The sequence below is a fragment of the Primulina huaijiensis genome, chromosome 16, assembly GCF_012295235.1.
Source record: "Primulina huaijiensis isolate GDHJ02 chromosome 16, ASM1229523v2, whole genome shotgun sequence".
Taxonomy (NCBI): Eukaryota; Viridiplantae; Streptophyta; class Magnoliopsida; order Lamiales; family Gesneriaceae; genus Primulina; species Primulina huaijiensis.
In genome coordinates, this window is record NC_133321.1 from 2,797,939 (window position 1) to 2,811,873 (window position 13,935).

General features: G+C 34.9%; 1 protein-coding gene across 1 annotated transcript; it reads right to left on the minus strand.

The window, feature by feature from the left end:
- Positions 1-6,686: 6,686 nt before the first annotated feature.
- On the minus strand, positions 6,687-9,015 carry LOC140960852 (U-box domain-containing protein 19-like). Its single transcript, XM_073419157.1, has one exon. It carries the CDS (start codon positions 8,890-8,892, stop codon positions 6,859-6,861), a length of 2,034 nt encoding a protein of 677 aa, XP_073275258.1. The 5' UTR covers positions 8,893-9,015; the 3' UTR covers positions 6,687-6,858.
- Positions 9,016-13,935: the final 4,920 nt, after the last annotated feature.

A 13,935-nucleotide genomic window follows, 5' to 3' on the forward strand; every position in this document is an offset into this window, starting at 1 on the left:
TATTAAACAAATTAGTCCCCGGCAACGGCGCCAAAAACTTGACCGACGATTTCGGTTGGGAATAAATCTAGCAAGCGGACTAGGTCAAGTTATAGTAAATGGATGATGAGTCCAAGTATCGATCCCACAGAGACTAATATTTAATTACTAGAATTTTTATCACTTAACTTAAGCTAGACAAAATAAATAAAAAGATGATATGTGGATTATTAATCTAAAATATTAAATAAAATAATATCAATTAAAACCGAGAGATTCAAATATCAAGGAGGGATTCAAATTCAAATAAATAACTAAGACATACAACGGTACCAAACTCTACTATGTTGACACGTGTTAAAATTCAATTAATTATTTAATTCTTGACAATCACGGTGAAATCCCCAATTTTATTTATTAAACGATTCCTCGAGTTAATAAATCTATTTAAATCTAACAGTCCAATTATTTCTAATTGAATTTAATTATATCTAAATGCATTAAATATTCGTGGAATTTCATTTTTCACCTAAAACCGCACACTGAAACCGAATACTATTTCTAGTCAGTTTAACTATGTGTTGATGATGTCTTTGTTGCTATATTTAACCAATCAACTTCCGATTCGTGATTAATCAACAAACATGTAAATAGTTGATCAGGCTATTAACAAGAAATATTAAACTAATATCAATCAATAATTAAAATCAAGAAAAATAATATATTGAAAATAAACAAAACATCAAACAAAGTATTGTTTGGCCCTATCATGGTCATAGTCTAAATAAAATTATTCCATAACTTCAAAACAAAAGTGAAAATTTATGGTTAAGTGAAAAGAAAAAAACAAAATAAAGAATGAGTGAAAGGAATTCTCAGTGATTTGTGGCGTGTGATGAGGAATTCCTCCAGCTTTTGCTTCTGTCTTCTCCCTGTTTCTTTTCTCTTCTTCCTCCCTAGTGTTGTCTTCCATGTAGTCTTCTGTTCTGCACTTCCGTCTTCTCTCCTCCGCCTCTCTCCTCTGCTGTTACAGATCTCTTCCCTTCTGTTCACTTCCGTTCCCTTTCCTTTCTTCTCTCTCCTCTATCTCTCTCTTCTTTTCTCTCACTGTTCACGTCTCTGTACACTTCTGTCTCTCTCTCCCGCCTTGCTTCTCTGCCTCTCTCTTCCGCGCTGATTTTTTCTCTTTTTGCTNTTCTCTTTCTCTATCCTCTGCCTCCTTTTCTGTACGTTTCTCATTTGCCTCCTTCTCTTCCTCCGTTTTTCCTTCTCTGTTGTTCACTTCCGCGCTGATTTTTTTCTCTGTTTGCGCCTCCTTTTTCTGTACACATATGCTGCCTTTTATAATTCTTCACGGGCCCAATCCTCCACTCTTTGAAGCCCAAGTCAATTTCAAAACTTGTAGATGAGATTGTAGAGATTTAATTTCAAAGATTAGGCTTCATCTCTATCAATATCTGCACAGATTTTCTTCCAAAATTTTAATATTCTCAAGATAATAAAACATAAAAATATTTTATTTTCTTTCTGTTGGTATTTTATTTCCTTTCAAGTCTTGTAGAATCATATTATCTCCCAAATTAGCTATTTTTTCTCTTTTATTAAAATCTACAGTCATTATAAAATTAATCAAGATAAGCACATAATTAGGAATAAAATTCTAGATAAGCACAAATATTATAAAATTAAAATCCCTAAAATCTCTATAGGATTTGGGCTTATCAATCCCTCCACACTTAGCCTTTGTTCGTACTCGAAAAAATCAGAGAATAAAAATATAACCAAGGAATATTCAATGATTCACCACAAAAATGACACAATAAACACTTTTCAACCTACCAAATTCCGTCACACTCAATCAAAAGATCACACTTCGAAAATCATAAAATTCACTTTCGTTGCAACTTTAAAACTCAAACATTCATTAGAAAAGATCAAAATAATGAGACGTGTGTAGTGTGGAAGTCAAAACTCATATTCTTCAAAGGTGTTTTAGTTCAAGGAGTGCTCATATTTTCTGAATTTTTTTTTTTAAAGAAACTCTCCATAAACTTGTCTTTCATACCTTTCTCCACTAAATGTTGGAGGAATATGACCCGGTCAATAGGTCTTTTCAAGCTTATAACTTTAGGCCAAGGATCACGGCTACAATAAAGGTTGGGAGATTCAAAATGAGAGAAAATAAACAATTATTCCTTCAGCGCATTTCTTCATCTCTTATCTTCCTCCCTTATGAGTTTCATCATCCTCTATCTAATGTTTTCATCTTCCTTGTACTTTCGTTCAACTTCCACCATATTTTTTTTCTCTTCCTCCAGCTTTTTTCAATCTTCAACAGCATTCTCTTTTAGTTTTTTTCAATCATCACATCATACAACATTCATCCCTCCTCCTTTCCTTTTATAATTATATATATCTTTTCATCAATCCCCTTCTCTTTCTTCATGATTTTTTTTTCAAACTCCTCCAAATTTTTTTTTATCAATTATAAACACATGGGAGTCATTGAAAATTTTAAAGCGCTAAAGGGGTTTATTTCTCTCAAAATTAATGTAGAGGAATAGTGTATAAGCTAAAATTGGGTAGTTGATGTGAGATTTCGAAGGGATACGAATGGGGGCTAATCGTATGTCGTTGACACACTCCATTCGATTTATTAGGCTCAAAAGGGGATACTAGGGATATGAATGATGCATTGGGTAGGCTCGAAAGGCTCAAACGGTCCAAGGATCGCCTAAATCATCCCGAAGTCATTCGCCTCCGTATCTTCGCCTCGAATGATAATCAGACAAGTTCTAGATTGTTTCTTTCTTTTCTTTTTTTTTCAATTTTTTTTTATTTTTTATGAGTTCACCTCTTGCCAATTCACAATTAATTAATATAAGTATGAATTAAAGTGCATAGATGATGTCTCAAAATATGATACAAAACTAGTTTGTGCTCAAATCCTTCGGCTACAACTACAGCTCATCTCAATCAGTTCTAGGTGTGATTCAATCTCTTGAGTGATCAAAAATCTAGAAAGTCAATTAGTGTATCATGTAATCATAAGTGCAGTTTCTCAAAAAATAACCAGAAAAATTTTCATGCTCGAGGATTAAACATTGAAGCGCATGCTAAGTGTGGTGACGTGAAACAAAACACAAATCCCCCCACACTTTTAGATTTACACTGTCCTTAGTATCATGTCATTCGAAAAAATATAGAACATGGAGGTAGAATAGTGAAACTTCCCTGACAGTATTGCTTTTAGTTCCATGGAGTGCTAGATGGGGATGGTAGAATTCCTCGATGATTGTAATATCTTCTTTTAACCGTTTCAGCTTTTCCAGTATCTAAATCATCATGTTTCATTCCAATATTCCCTGCACACACCAAAATCACTGAAGATTATCCTAACAAAATGAAAAAGTAAAAATAAAAAGATAAAATAAAACGAAATATAATAAATCACTGGGTTGCCTCCCAGCAAGCGCTAAATTTATTGTCTATAGCTTGACTATGGAGAAGCAGCCTTCAAACAGCGGCTTCCGCCCATAGTAAGTATCATACATTAATACATATGGGTCTTGATTATGTGTGTCCTCAAACTTGGCATGATATTGACATTGTAAGCTCGTCGCTCCAACAACACTCGCCAAAAACTGATTATTAGGGGAAGAACAATCTACTCCATGATAAAGCTCGTAGAGGATGTAATATTCTTTAGTTTGCGATGATAGAAATAAAGAATCTGCTAGTGGAATATATGTTAAAACCATATTTGAGTTCAAATCCTTCGCCTTCTGTTCTTCTACATCTTCCAACTTCGCTTCTGCCTCATCTTTGCATAGAGATTGCTCATAGAATTCTTCTTCTTTCAGCTCAAATACTTGTGGAAGATCAGATTCAGGTGAAGTTTCTACATGATTTGAATAACTCTCCAAACTTTTATTGTTTGAGTCGCCATCATTTACCCATACCTGATTGGTCATTAATTGATCGACAAAAATTGCTTCGTCCTCTTGGTGGATTTCGGACACTGGTTGCATTAGAAGCTCAATCTGTTCATCGATGAAACACAAAGAGTTGACCATCTTCTCCCACTGTGCCATGATTTAATCAAAATGTGCACTATGTTCTTCTTGTTGCTCAAATGGTCGGTTTACAAAATTGGGGCAAAATTGTGGAGGATATTGGTGACTCCAACCCTGCAGTGAAGGATCACAATGCCAGTGGTAGTCGAAATCTGCCATATCATCTAACAAGTGCATCGCACTGTTGTATTCTCTATTAAATAAGTGACTACCGGTTGCCATNCTTGTTGCTCAAATGGTTGGTTTACAAAATTGGGGCAAAATTGTGGTGGATATTGGTGACTCCAACCCTGCAGTGAAGGATCACAATGCCAGTGGTAGTCGAAATCTGTCATATCATCTAACAAGTGCATCGCACTGTTGTATTCTCTATTAAATAAGTGACTATCGGTTGCCAAAGCACCATAATTTACCCAACTTCTTGTTGCCTCATCCAAACCAAAATAGAAAATTTGAATAAGAGAGTAGTTTGACAAATCATGAAACCAAAAGTTGTTTGCCAGATCATTGAATCTCCCCCAAGCAGCATAGAATGGTTTCGAGTATTGTTGGGCAAAATTCGTGAATACTCCCCAATGATCCATCTTGAAGTACCTCACAATAAAACAAATAAATTAGATTAAAAAACAGATTATTTTTTTATCTTTTTTTTTGGGAAAAAATGTCTAGTCTCAATAAAGCAATTTATTCCAATATTAAACAAATTAGTCCCCGGCAACGGCGCCAAAAACTTGACCGACGATTTCGGTTGGGAATAAATCTAGCAAGCGGACTAGGTCAAGTTATAGTAAATGGATGATGAGTCCAAGTATCGATCCCACAGAGACTAATATTTAATTACTAGAATTTTTATCACTTAACTTAAGCTAGACAAAATAAATAAAAAGATAATATGTGGATTATTAATCAAAAATATTAAATAAAATAATATCAATTAAAACCGAGAGATTCAAATATCAAGGAGGGATTCAAATTTAAATAAATAACTAAGACACNAACTAACATCAATCAATAATTAAAATCATGAACAATAATATATTGAAAATAAACAAAACATCAAACAAAGTATTGTTTGTCCCTATCATGATCTTAGTCTAAATAAAATTATTCCATAACTTCAAAACAAAAGTGAAAATTTATGGTTAAGTGAATAGAAAAAAACAAAATAAAGAATGAGTGAAAGGAATTCTCAGTGATTTGTGGCGTGTGATGAGGAATTCCTCCAGCTTTTGCCTCTGTCTTCTCCCTGTTTCTTTTCTCTTCTTCCTCCCTAGTGTTGTCTTCCGTGTAGTCTTCTGTTCTGCACTTCCGTCTTCTCTCCTCCGCCTCTCTCCTCTGCTGTTACGGATCTCTTCCCTTCTGTTCACTTCCGTTCTCTTTCCTTTCTTCTCTCTCCTCTACCTCTCTCTTCTTTTCTCTCACCGTTCACGTCTCCGTACACTTCTGTCTCTCTCTCCCGCCTTGCTTCTCTGCCTCTCTCTTCCGCGCTGATTTTTTCTCTTTTTGCGCCTCCTCTTTTTCTGTACACATATGCTGCCTTTTATAATTTTTCACGGGCCTAATCCTCCACTCTTTGAAGCCCAAGTCAATTTCAAAACTTGTAGATGAGATTGTAGATATTTAATTTCAAATATTAGGCTTCATCTCTATCAATATCTGCACAGATTTTCTTTCAAAACTTTAATATTCTCAAGATAATAAAACATAAAAATATTTTTTTTTCTTTTGGTATTTTATTTCCTTTGAAGTCTTGTAGAATCATATTATCTCTCAAATTAGCTATTTTTTCTCTTTTATTAAAATCTACAGTCATTATAAAATTAATCAAGATAAGCACATAATTAGGAATAAAATTCTAGATAAGCACAAATATTATAAAATTAAAATCCCTAAAATCTCTATAAGATTTGGGCTTATCAGTGAGCCCATTCCTAGATGTGATCTAAGAAATTTCAAGGAAGCATTGTTTGATGCCGATTCATCTGGATGGATTGAAGTCATGCAGTCCGAGATGGACTCCATGTATTCGAACCAAGTATGGTCCTTAGTAGATCCACCTGAGGGAATTGTTCTAATAGGATGCAAATAGATTTACAAAAGGAAACTTGGTGCGGATGGGAAGGTGGTGACCTTCAAAGCTAGACTGGTAGCAAAATGATATACTCAAAGAAGAGGTGTTGACTTTGAGAAAACATAACCACTTGAAAAGTCCGAGGGAGGATTGTTCGGTATAATCATCATATGACTACCCATCTGCATGTTTGGACATCTCTACGCTCTTACCGAGAAACGCAGAACACAACATCACAGATGCTAGTCTCGAGCTCAAGCGACCTTTATCCATGGCGGCTGAATCGACTAGGAACAAATTTAGAATATGCAGTGTTTACAAATGAATTTCAACATCGAATTACGATTCATTTGTATTAAAGCATAATCAAGAACTTTATCTATGCTGATCGCATGGGTATATAGATGAAGTAAAACGAAACCATTAAAAGTTAAATTATATTAAAATAAAGATTGTTTATTACAACTGAGTCAATAAAATCCTTAGCCAACAGTTGACTTTCAGGACATCTACTCTAACATTTTATTGATAAAAAAGTGAAAGAATCATATTATGTTACAACAACATATACACTGCCTCATCCAAATACAGAAGCAGATTCATGACTGGCTCTTAAAAAACCAAGCAAACAGAAACAAGAAACCAAGACAGAAACAACTATACTATAAACAACGTCTCCGACGGTGGTAAACGCTAACAAAAAATGGATTACCACGCCGTAACGACTTGTTCCTAGTGAGTACCAGAAGCCATCGAGGAGTCGACGCTCTTCTCATCGAAGGCGTGCAAGATTCTTAAAAGAGAACTAGCTTTCTTGCTTGAATAAGTTGTGCCACTGGTGAGTGTGGAGTAAAGGGACTCCATTAGAGATGAATTCTTGATCAAAAGAGGGACCGTATAAGTCCTGGCGTTGATGCACAAAGACAGCAGCAACGAAACACTATATTCTTCCGCCGGTTTTGATGTCGAGGAGTTGAAAATCTGGATGATTATAGGCAAAGTTCCTGAATGTATGATAGCCATCGATCCATCGAGTTTTTCCGAAAGAGTTGATAGTGTTGCCAGAGAATGTGTGGTGAGTTCTTCCCTTTCAGAATTTGTAAGCACATTTTTAAGCAAAGGGACTAATCCAGATTCAAGAAATCTGGAATGATTTTCAGGGCACATGAGAAGCACCAAAATCACGAGTAAAGCATTCTTTTTGGCGCGATCTGAACCGTCCCTGAGAAGATTCATTAGGCCTGAAATAGAACCCGTCATTTTTCCAATCTTTCTCTTGTTATTTTCGACCGAAGAAAGGTAGAACAATGCGCCTGCTGCGTGTTGGCGGGCTTCTTGCTTTAGTCCTTCATTTAGAACATCCACTACTAGGTTCAACCCACCATTTTCCGCCACTAGTTGATTGGTTTTCGGGTACTTGGATAGGTTCAGCAATGCTGCCATGGCATTCTCCTGTGCTGCTGGATTCCCCAAACAGAGCAGATTCAAGAGAGATGGGATTGTTTCACCAACCTCCACGCAACACGTCCAGTTAAAACTGCTTGATTTCGTGAGTAAACGGATCTCGTAAGCAGCTTTCTGCTGCTCCTGTATTGTTCCAACCGCGAGCCTCCCAGCAAGATACTTGGCAAGCAGAGACATGGCCTGTGCAGCTGCCAAACTACCCGCACCAGCTATCGAGGATTTCACGATGCCATGATTGCGCACATCTGTTTCAGGAAATGGGATCCCGTTTTCAGAACAATATTGCGTAACAAGCTGCTTCAGGGCAAGATTTGGAACTAAATCTGTATACATCAGCCTCTCGCCTGTCTTGGGACAGGTCCTATTTCCTGACCTGAACCACTTCAAGATGGATAAACGATCATACGTCTGTCCTGTCGATATAGTCACCGGATCAGTCATGATTTCAAGAGTTATTGGACAGTTGAAATCATCCGAATTCAAGCCCTGGATCATTTCAGAGCTAAATCCTCCATCCCGTTGTTGAAAATCACTCTTTACGCTGTCTATGTCCTCAAAAAGTATGCATCTGCTGTAGATCAAGAATGCCAATAAGCTACTGAGTAATCCCAAATCTCTTTTGTCAGAAGTTAAAGACTCTTTCGACATCTCACTTTCCAAGAACTTAACTTCTCTATTGCACTCATTCCAGCTCCTGATTCCCAAATGCTCAAGAATCCTTCTCAAATCCCTTGATTCAGGAGCTATTCCACTTTCAAACTTATTCACAATCAAGAGAACTTTTCTCACAAATCTTCTGTCAACTCTTTCAAATTCGACTGCTGCCTTTCTTGCTCGCATCCTTACCAAATCCACCAACTCTATAACTTCAATATCAACATCCAAGCCCGCCAACGACATAACATCCATAGCCAGAGCAATAGCCCTTATCAGTACACGCAAATGATTCGAAACTTTTTCCGAATTCACCAGCATCAACAACCTTGCATCAACTCTGGTGCAGTCCTCCAGCAAGAAATGAACCTTTTGGAAAACCCAATATAGCTCAGACAAGCTTAAAACCAATGAATCTTCAACCATTGATCCATCGTTTGGGATTTCTTCTAGAAAAACAAGGAGGAATTCGATTAAACGGATCGAACTTCTCGCATTCTTCTTGTTTGCGAAGAGAGTTCTTGATTTGTAACCACATATTTTATGGCCTAAATTTATCAAAGAAGACAAGAGACTAGTGAAAGCGACTGATTCACATGGCCGAATCGCCGGAAAATTCATAATCCGGCGAGTATGATCATTTGCCATCGAATAACAAGATCAAGGATTCTAAAACAAAATGAAACACCAAACAAAAATATCGAAAAATATACAGAGAACAAAGAGATATTTATGCATTAACAACAAGCTGATGTGGTGCTCTTGTGGGAAGTCCCGCTGGCTATTTGAATATATTGACTTCTGGAAAATGCAGTCCGTGTGACACGTGTTAGCATATGATGCGTTGACCAAGATTTCTCGAAGTGAGACACGTGGCAGGAGATGGTGGTTTGGGTGGGCATGGAATATTGCGAAAGAGGAGGTTCTTATATACTTTCCTCAACGAATAGGAATTCGACAGGTGTTGTAATAAATTGTAGCCGACATTTTCCTCGTGTAAGATTCTGGTACGATCAAGAAATATCTAGGACATTTTATTTCATTAAATTACAATCTTTTATTTGAACGCTACGGGGTAGCAGGCGATTCAAAAAACACTTAATTTGAAATTACTGAGAGACAGTCTCACGAATTTTTATTTGTGAGACAGGTCAACCCTACCGATATTCACAATAAAAAATAATACTATTAGCATAAAAAGTAATATTTTTCATAGATGACCCAAATAAGAGATCCGTCTCACAAAATACGACCCGTGAGATCGTCTCACACAAATTTTTTCTTTAATCTAAATACTTTTGAAAATATCAAGTCAAAATTATTTTATCCATTATTTTTTAACAGTTTTTATTATTATGATACTTTAAATTTTATTTATCACAATGATATAATTATAAATTAAATAGATATATTTCGAGTACAGATTCATATTAGAATAACTTACAAAAAAGTTAGGACACTAATTAGAGCCAAATTCAAGTTTTAATTCGAGCCGAGTTCAAGTCAAATATATCGAGTTGGTGGAGTCAGAGACGGATTTAGGAATTAGAGTTGAGGAAGGCTTGAAATTAATATAATAAATTATATATTATTATAAAAAAATGAAATAAAACAATAATACAACTTTAAATTTGATTTTTTCCAAACCTTATTATTTAATTTGATCCGACAACGAATAATTGATCAAAATTAACAAACTGAATATTTATTATCCAAGAACTACAATTTTTAATGTCTCAATCATGAAAAATTCTCACATTTTAATGCATTCATATCGATTGTAATATTTAAAAAATAATCTGAAAAAAAAAAAAATTTCGTATGTATAATTTAAGTTGATAATTGAGAGGCCAGAGTCATTAAGATGAAATGCATAAAATTTCATTGAAACAACCATATTCAAGAGGAAGAATTTTACAATACTATTAATTATTTTGGGCTCCCTACAAAGATTAGGAGGTGAACTGCCTTCTCGAGCGAGCTTGTCGCATATTACTTATTCATTGTAGTTTAACTTGTTAGCATAATTTTCATGCTATTGCGTTAGCCTCAGAGTTGCCCAGTACACATCAAATTTTATTGGTTATGGGTTCTCATATCATAAAAAATATATATTTAAACAATAAATGCATTTTTTTTAATTTATCAAAAACAAAAGTCTCAAAATAACAAGTTGTGTTACCAAAGAATAAAAGTTAAAATTTAAAAAAAATAAACTTAAAAATTAATGAAGAAAATGCAATTCTTCCTTTTTATAGGTTTAATTTAATATGGTTACCAAAGAATTGACCGTTATTTTCAAGCTTTTGGCCAAAAAAATTTGTTTCCTCTCATGATACACGCTTACTCTATGCTTTTTAGAACAATTGCATTGCTTTTTGGCTAGATAAAAATCTCTCATGATACACACTTACTCTATGCTTTTTTAGAACCCTGGCTTTTTTGAACATTGCGCACGACGATTGCTAAGATTTTGGAATCCAGAGATGGAATTATGTCTCAAGCTCCGTCCGATAATCGATTAAGCCTAATTAGTGAAATATGTTACCCAAAGTTGAAAGTTGTATGTCTATACTACATTGATTTTTGTCATGCACTTTTGTTTAAAACTATGAATATTTAAACGTTAATATCACAAATTAAGTGATTCATTTGGCCTCTTTAATATGCATTTTCATACACCATATAATATCAGCCTTTCCAATAACATGAAATATTATGATATCTTTTATTATTTTAAAAACACCTACTGCTTTAATGATACATAAAATTTTAATGTTACAATACATGTAAATTCGAAACTAAAATAGATATGATTAAGGTACATGCAAGTAAAATACTAGAATGGAGGGGAACCTCATCATTTGATAAAAAGTATTCCAGAAAAAGTTTGATCAGTATATTCCTCGTACTCCAATCCAAAAAACTGTCTCAAGAAGAACTCCTCGTATGGTATTCGCTGCTGGAAAAAACGCCAAACGACGAATGCAAATGCCAGAGTCGATAGCGGATTACAAACCATGATTTGAGTACCAACAGACCAAATCAAGAACCCGCAGTAACTTGGATGCCGAAGGTACCTATGTTAGAGTACATGCCCTGCAAGCCAACAGTTGGCTAGGGAATTCATTGACTCAAGTGTAATAAACAATCTTTATTTTAATATAATTTAACTTTTCATGGTTTCAGTTTACTTTATCTGTATACCCATGCAATCAGCATAGATAAAGTCCTTGATTATACTTTAATACAAATGAATCGTAATTCGATGTTGAAACTCATTTGTAAACACTGTATAATCTAAATTTGTTCCTAGTCGATTCAGCCGCCTAAAACATGGATAAAGTTCGCTTGAGCTCGAGATGTCCAAACATGTAGATGGGTAGTCATATGATGATTATACCGAACTACCCTCCCTCGGACTTTCCAAGTGGTTATCATTCATCGAGAGGATAAGTCCTGGTTATGATTGTACATCATTAGTCCTTACGACCCGGGACAACACTGAGTCTCTATATGCTAGGGCTGTGCTTTAACTCGTTTACCGGCTACAGGAGAGTCATCAGGTGGCGAGGTTTGGTACAGTTGCGACACATATAGGAGCCAGTGCATTGTAGTCGGGAATTCACCGCTCACCTACGGGTGTGGATATCCTATGTGATCTGATGAAATAATAGTGCGTGGAATCTCTGGCCAGAGTATGAGATGTACGTTTGAGAAGGAGTTCTCCAATAGTACATGCGATGCCACTATTATATATGTCACATTGTTATCAAATTAATATGCAACCCTCGATGAACCAATGGTTGCAGATTCGATCGGGATATATGAGATGAAGGGACCGTACTGTACGTTAATCATAATCGACTGGTTCTTGCAGGCACTATCAGTGATACCTAGGGAATCATGGGGCGATGCTACTAGACGCTCTTACCATGATTCGATGGTTTAATCAGAAATATGATTTCTGACATTCTCATGATCAATAGTTGATACATAGAATGGAGCAAATTAGGGTAAGCCCGAATAAAAGATTATGTCCTGAATCACATAAAGTTGTGAACCCACGACTAGCTGTATTCCTGAACCATTGAAGGTCAGACAAGTACTGGATTATTTTGTTCCCGTTGAGATGATAAATTCAATGAGTTGAATTTATAATAAATAAGTTTGATATGATCAATCGATAAGCTTATAAATAAAGTTTATAGAAATTTTGAGAGCATGACTGCTAAAATAGTCAAAAAGAGTGCATCTGCCTTATTTGGACATTGGTGATTTCAAAATTAAAGTGTGCATCATAATTACAATAAGTTGAAATTGTCACATCGATGATGTTAGATCTTCGATCGGGATTATGATGAGATTAATGTAATGGGAGCATGAATCATGGGCTTGTAAGAGTATAAGCCCATCATGCTAATTTATTAAAGTTCAAATGAGCTTTAATAATTAAATTATATTTTAATTGAGTTAAAATATAGCCCATTAAGTTTTATAAAATATGGTATTGATTTATGTAATGTGAAAATATTCATGATACCATAAATTTAAAAACTTGCACACAAAGAAAATATTAATGCATGATATTCTCAAAATATATAGATGCATCGAGATTGCATTTGAAAAGGCATGCATTTAGAATCTTAAATTTACTTAATTAATTGGATTAATTAAGTAAATAATGGATTAGAAAGATAATTAGAATATTTTATTCTAATGGCATGCAATTTTTCGAGATTAGAGAACAAGAATTCATTCGAGACTTTTCTTTCAATTTTGAAAAGAAAATTTGAGCTCTCGAAAATCCCATCTCAAAGGCAAGAAAAATTTGGTCACTCCAAGTTTGAGAGTTGTGACGGTTTTTAGTGTTCTATCTCTTCGCAAAAACATATTCTAATTTTCTAGTGCAAATTAGAAGAAGAACAAATAATCTAGTTGTAAGGCCTAAGATTTTATCATTTTAATTCGAGATTAATTAATTTATGAGTTTTAGAATGTTGAGTCATATTCCATGGTTTTACATTTCCATAGGAGTGAAATTGAATTAAAAAGAGTTGTGAGGACCAAATTGCAAATAGTGAAGATTTCAGGGGCTAAAGTGCAATTAATGGGATTTGAGTGGGACACTTGTCTTCACCATGCACTTGGATATATATAATTCTTCATTCCTTTAGATTTCTCCAGCAGAAACCGAGAGCAAGGCATGAAAATTTCCTCAAGCTCCATTTTGTCTTAGAAATTTGTTTTTTGCAAGATCCGGCCATCAGAATTTTGATCCGAACACAGTTCTGTGATTCTCTCGTCGACAACTACTACAAGACGTAAGTTTTATTGATTTCAGATATGATTTGAAATTATGATTTTGGTGGAATTGTGATTTGATTATTAGTATGTGTTCTGGTGATATCAGTAATCGTATATTCGAAATCAGATCGAAGAACAGACAGTAGATGAAATTGTTATGAATTTTCAGATTATATGATTTAGAATATACATATTTGATATTGGACTTGTATTTGTTGATTGATTATGAGTTATGATATTGTATCCGTGATGTTGAGTTGACGGGGATATCGATATTGTGCTGTTATGCCGTCGAAACATCATTAGATTGATATTGATCAGATTGAGTATTGAATTGAGTGGAATATTGATATTGTTCTTCGTGATATGTCATTTCAGATTGTA

What these genes read in the sequence shown, in the direction of transcription:
- LOC140960852 (XM_073419157.1), bottom strand. Translation starts at nt 8,892, where the DNA reads ATGGCAAATGATCATACTCGCCGGATTATGAATTTTCCGGCGATTCGG.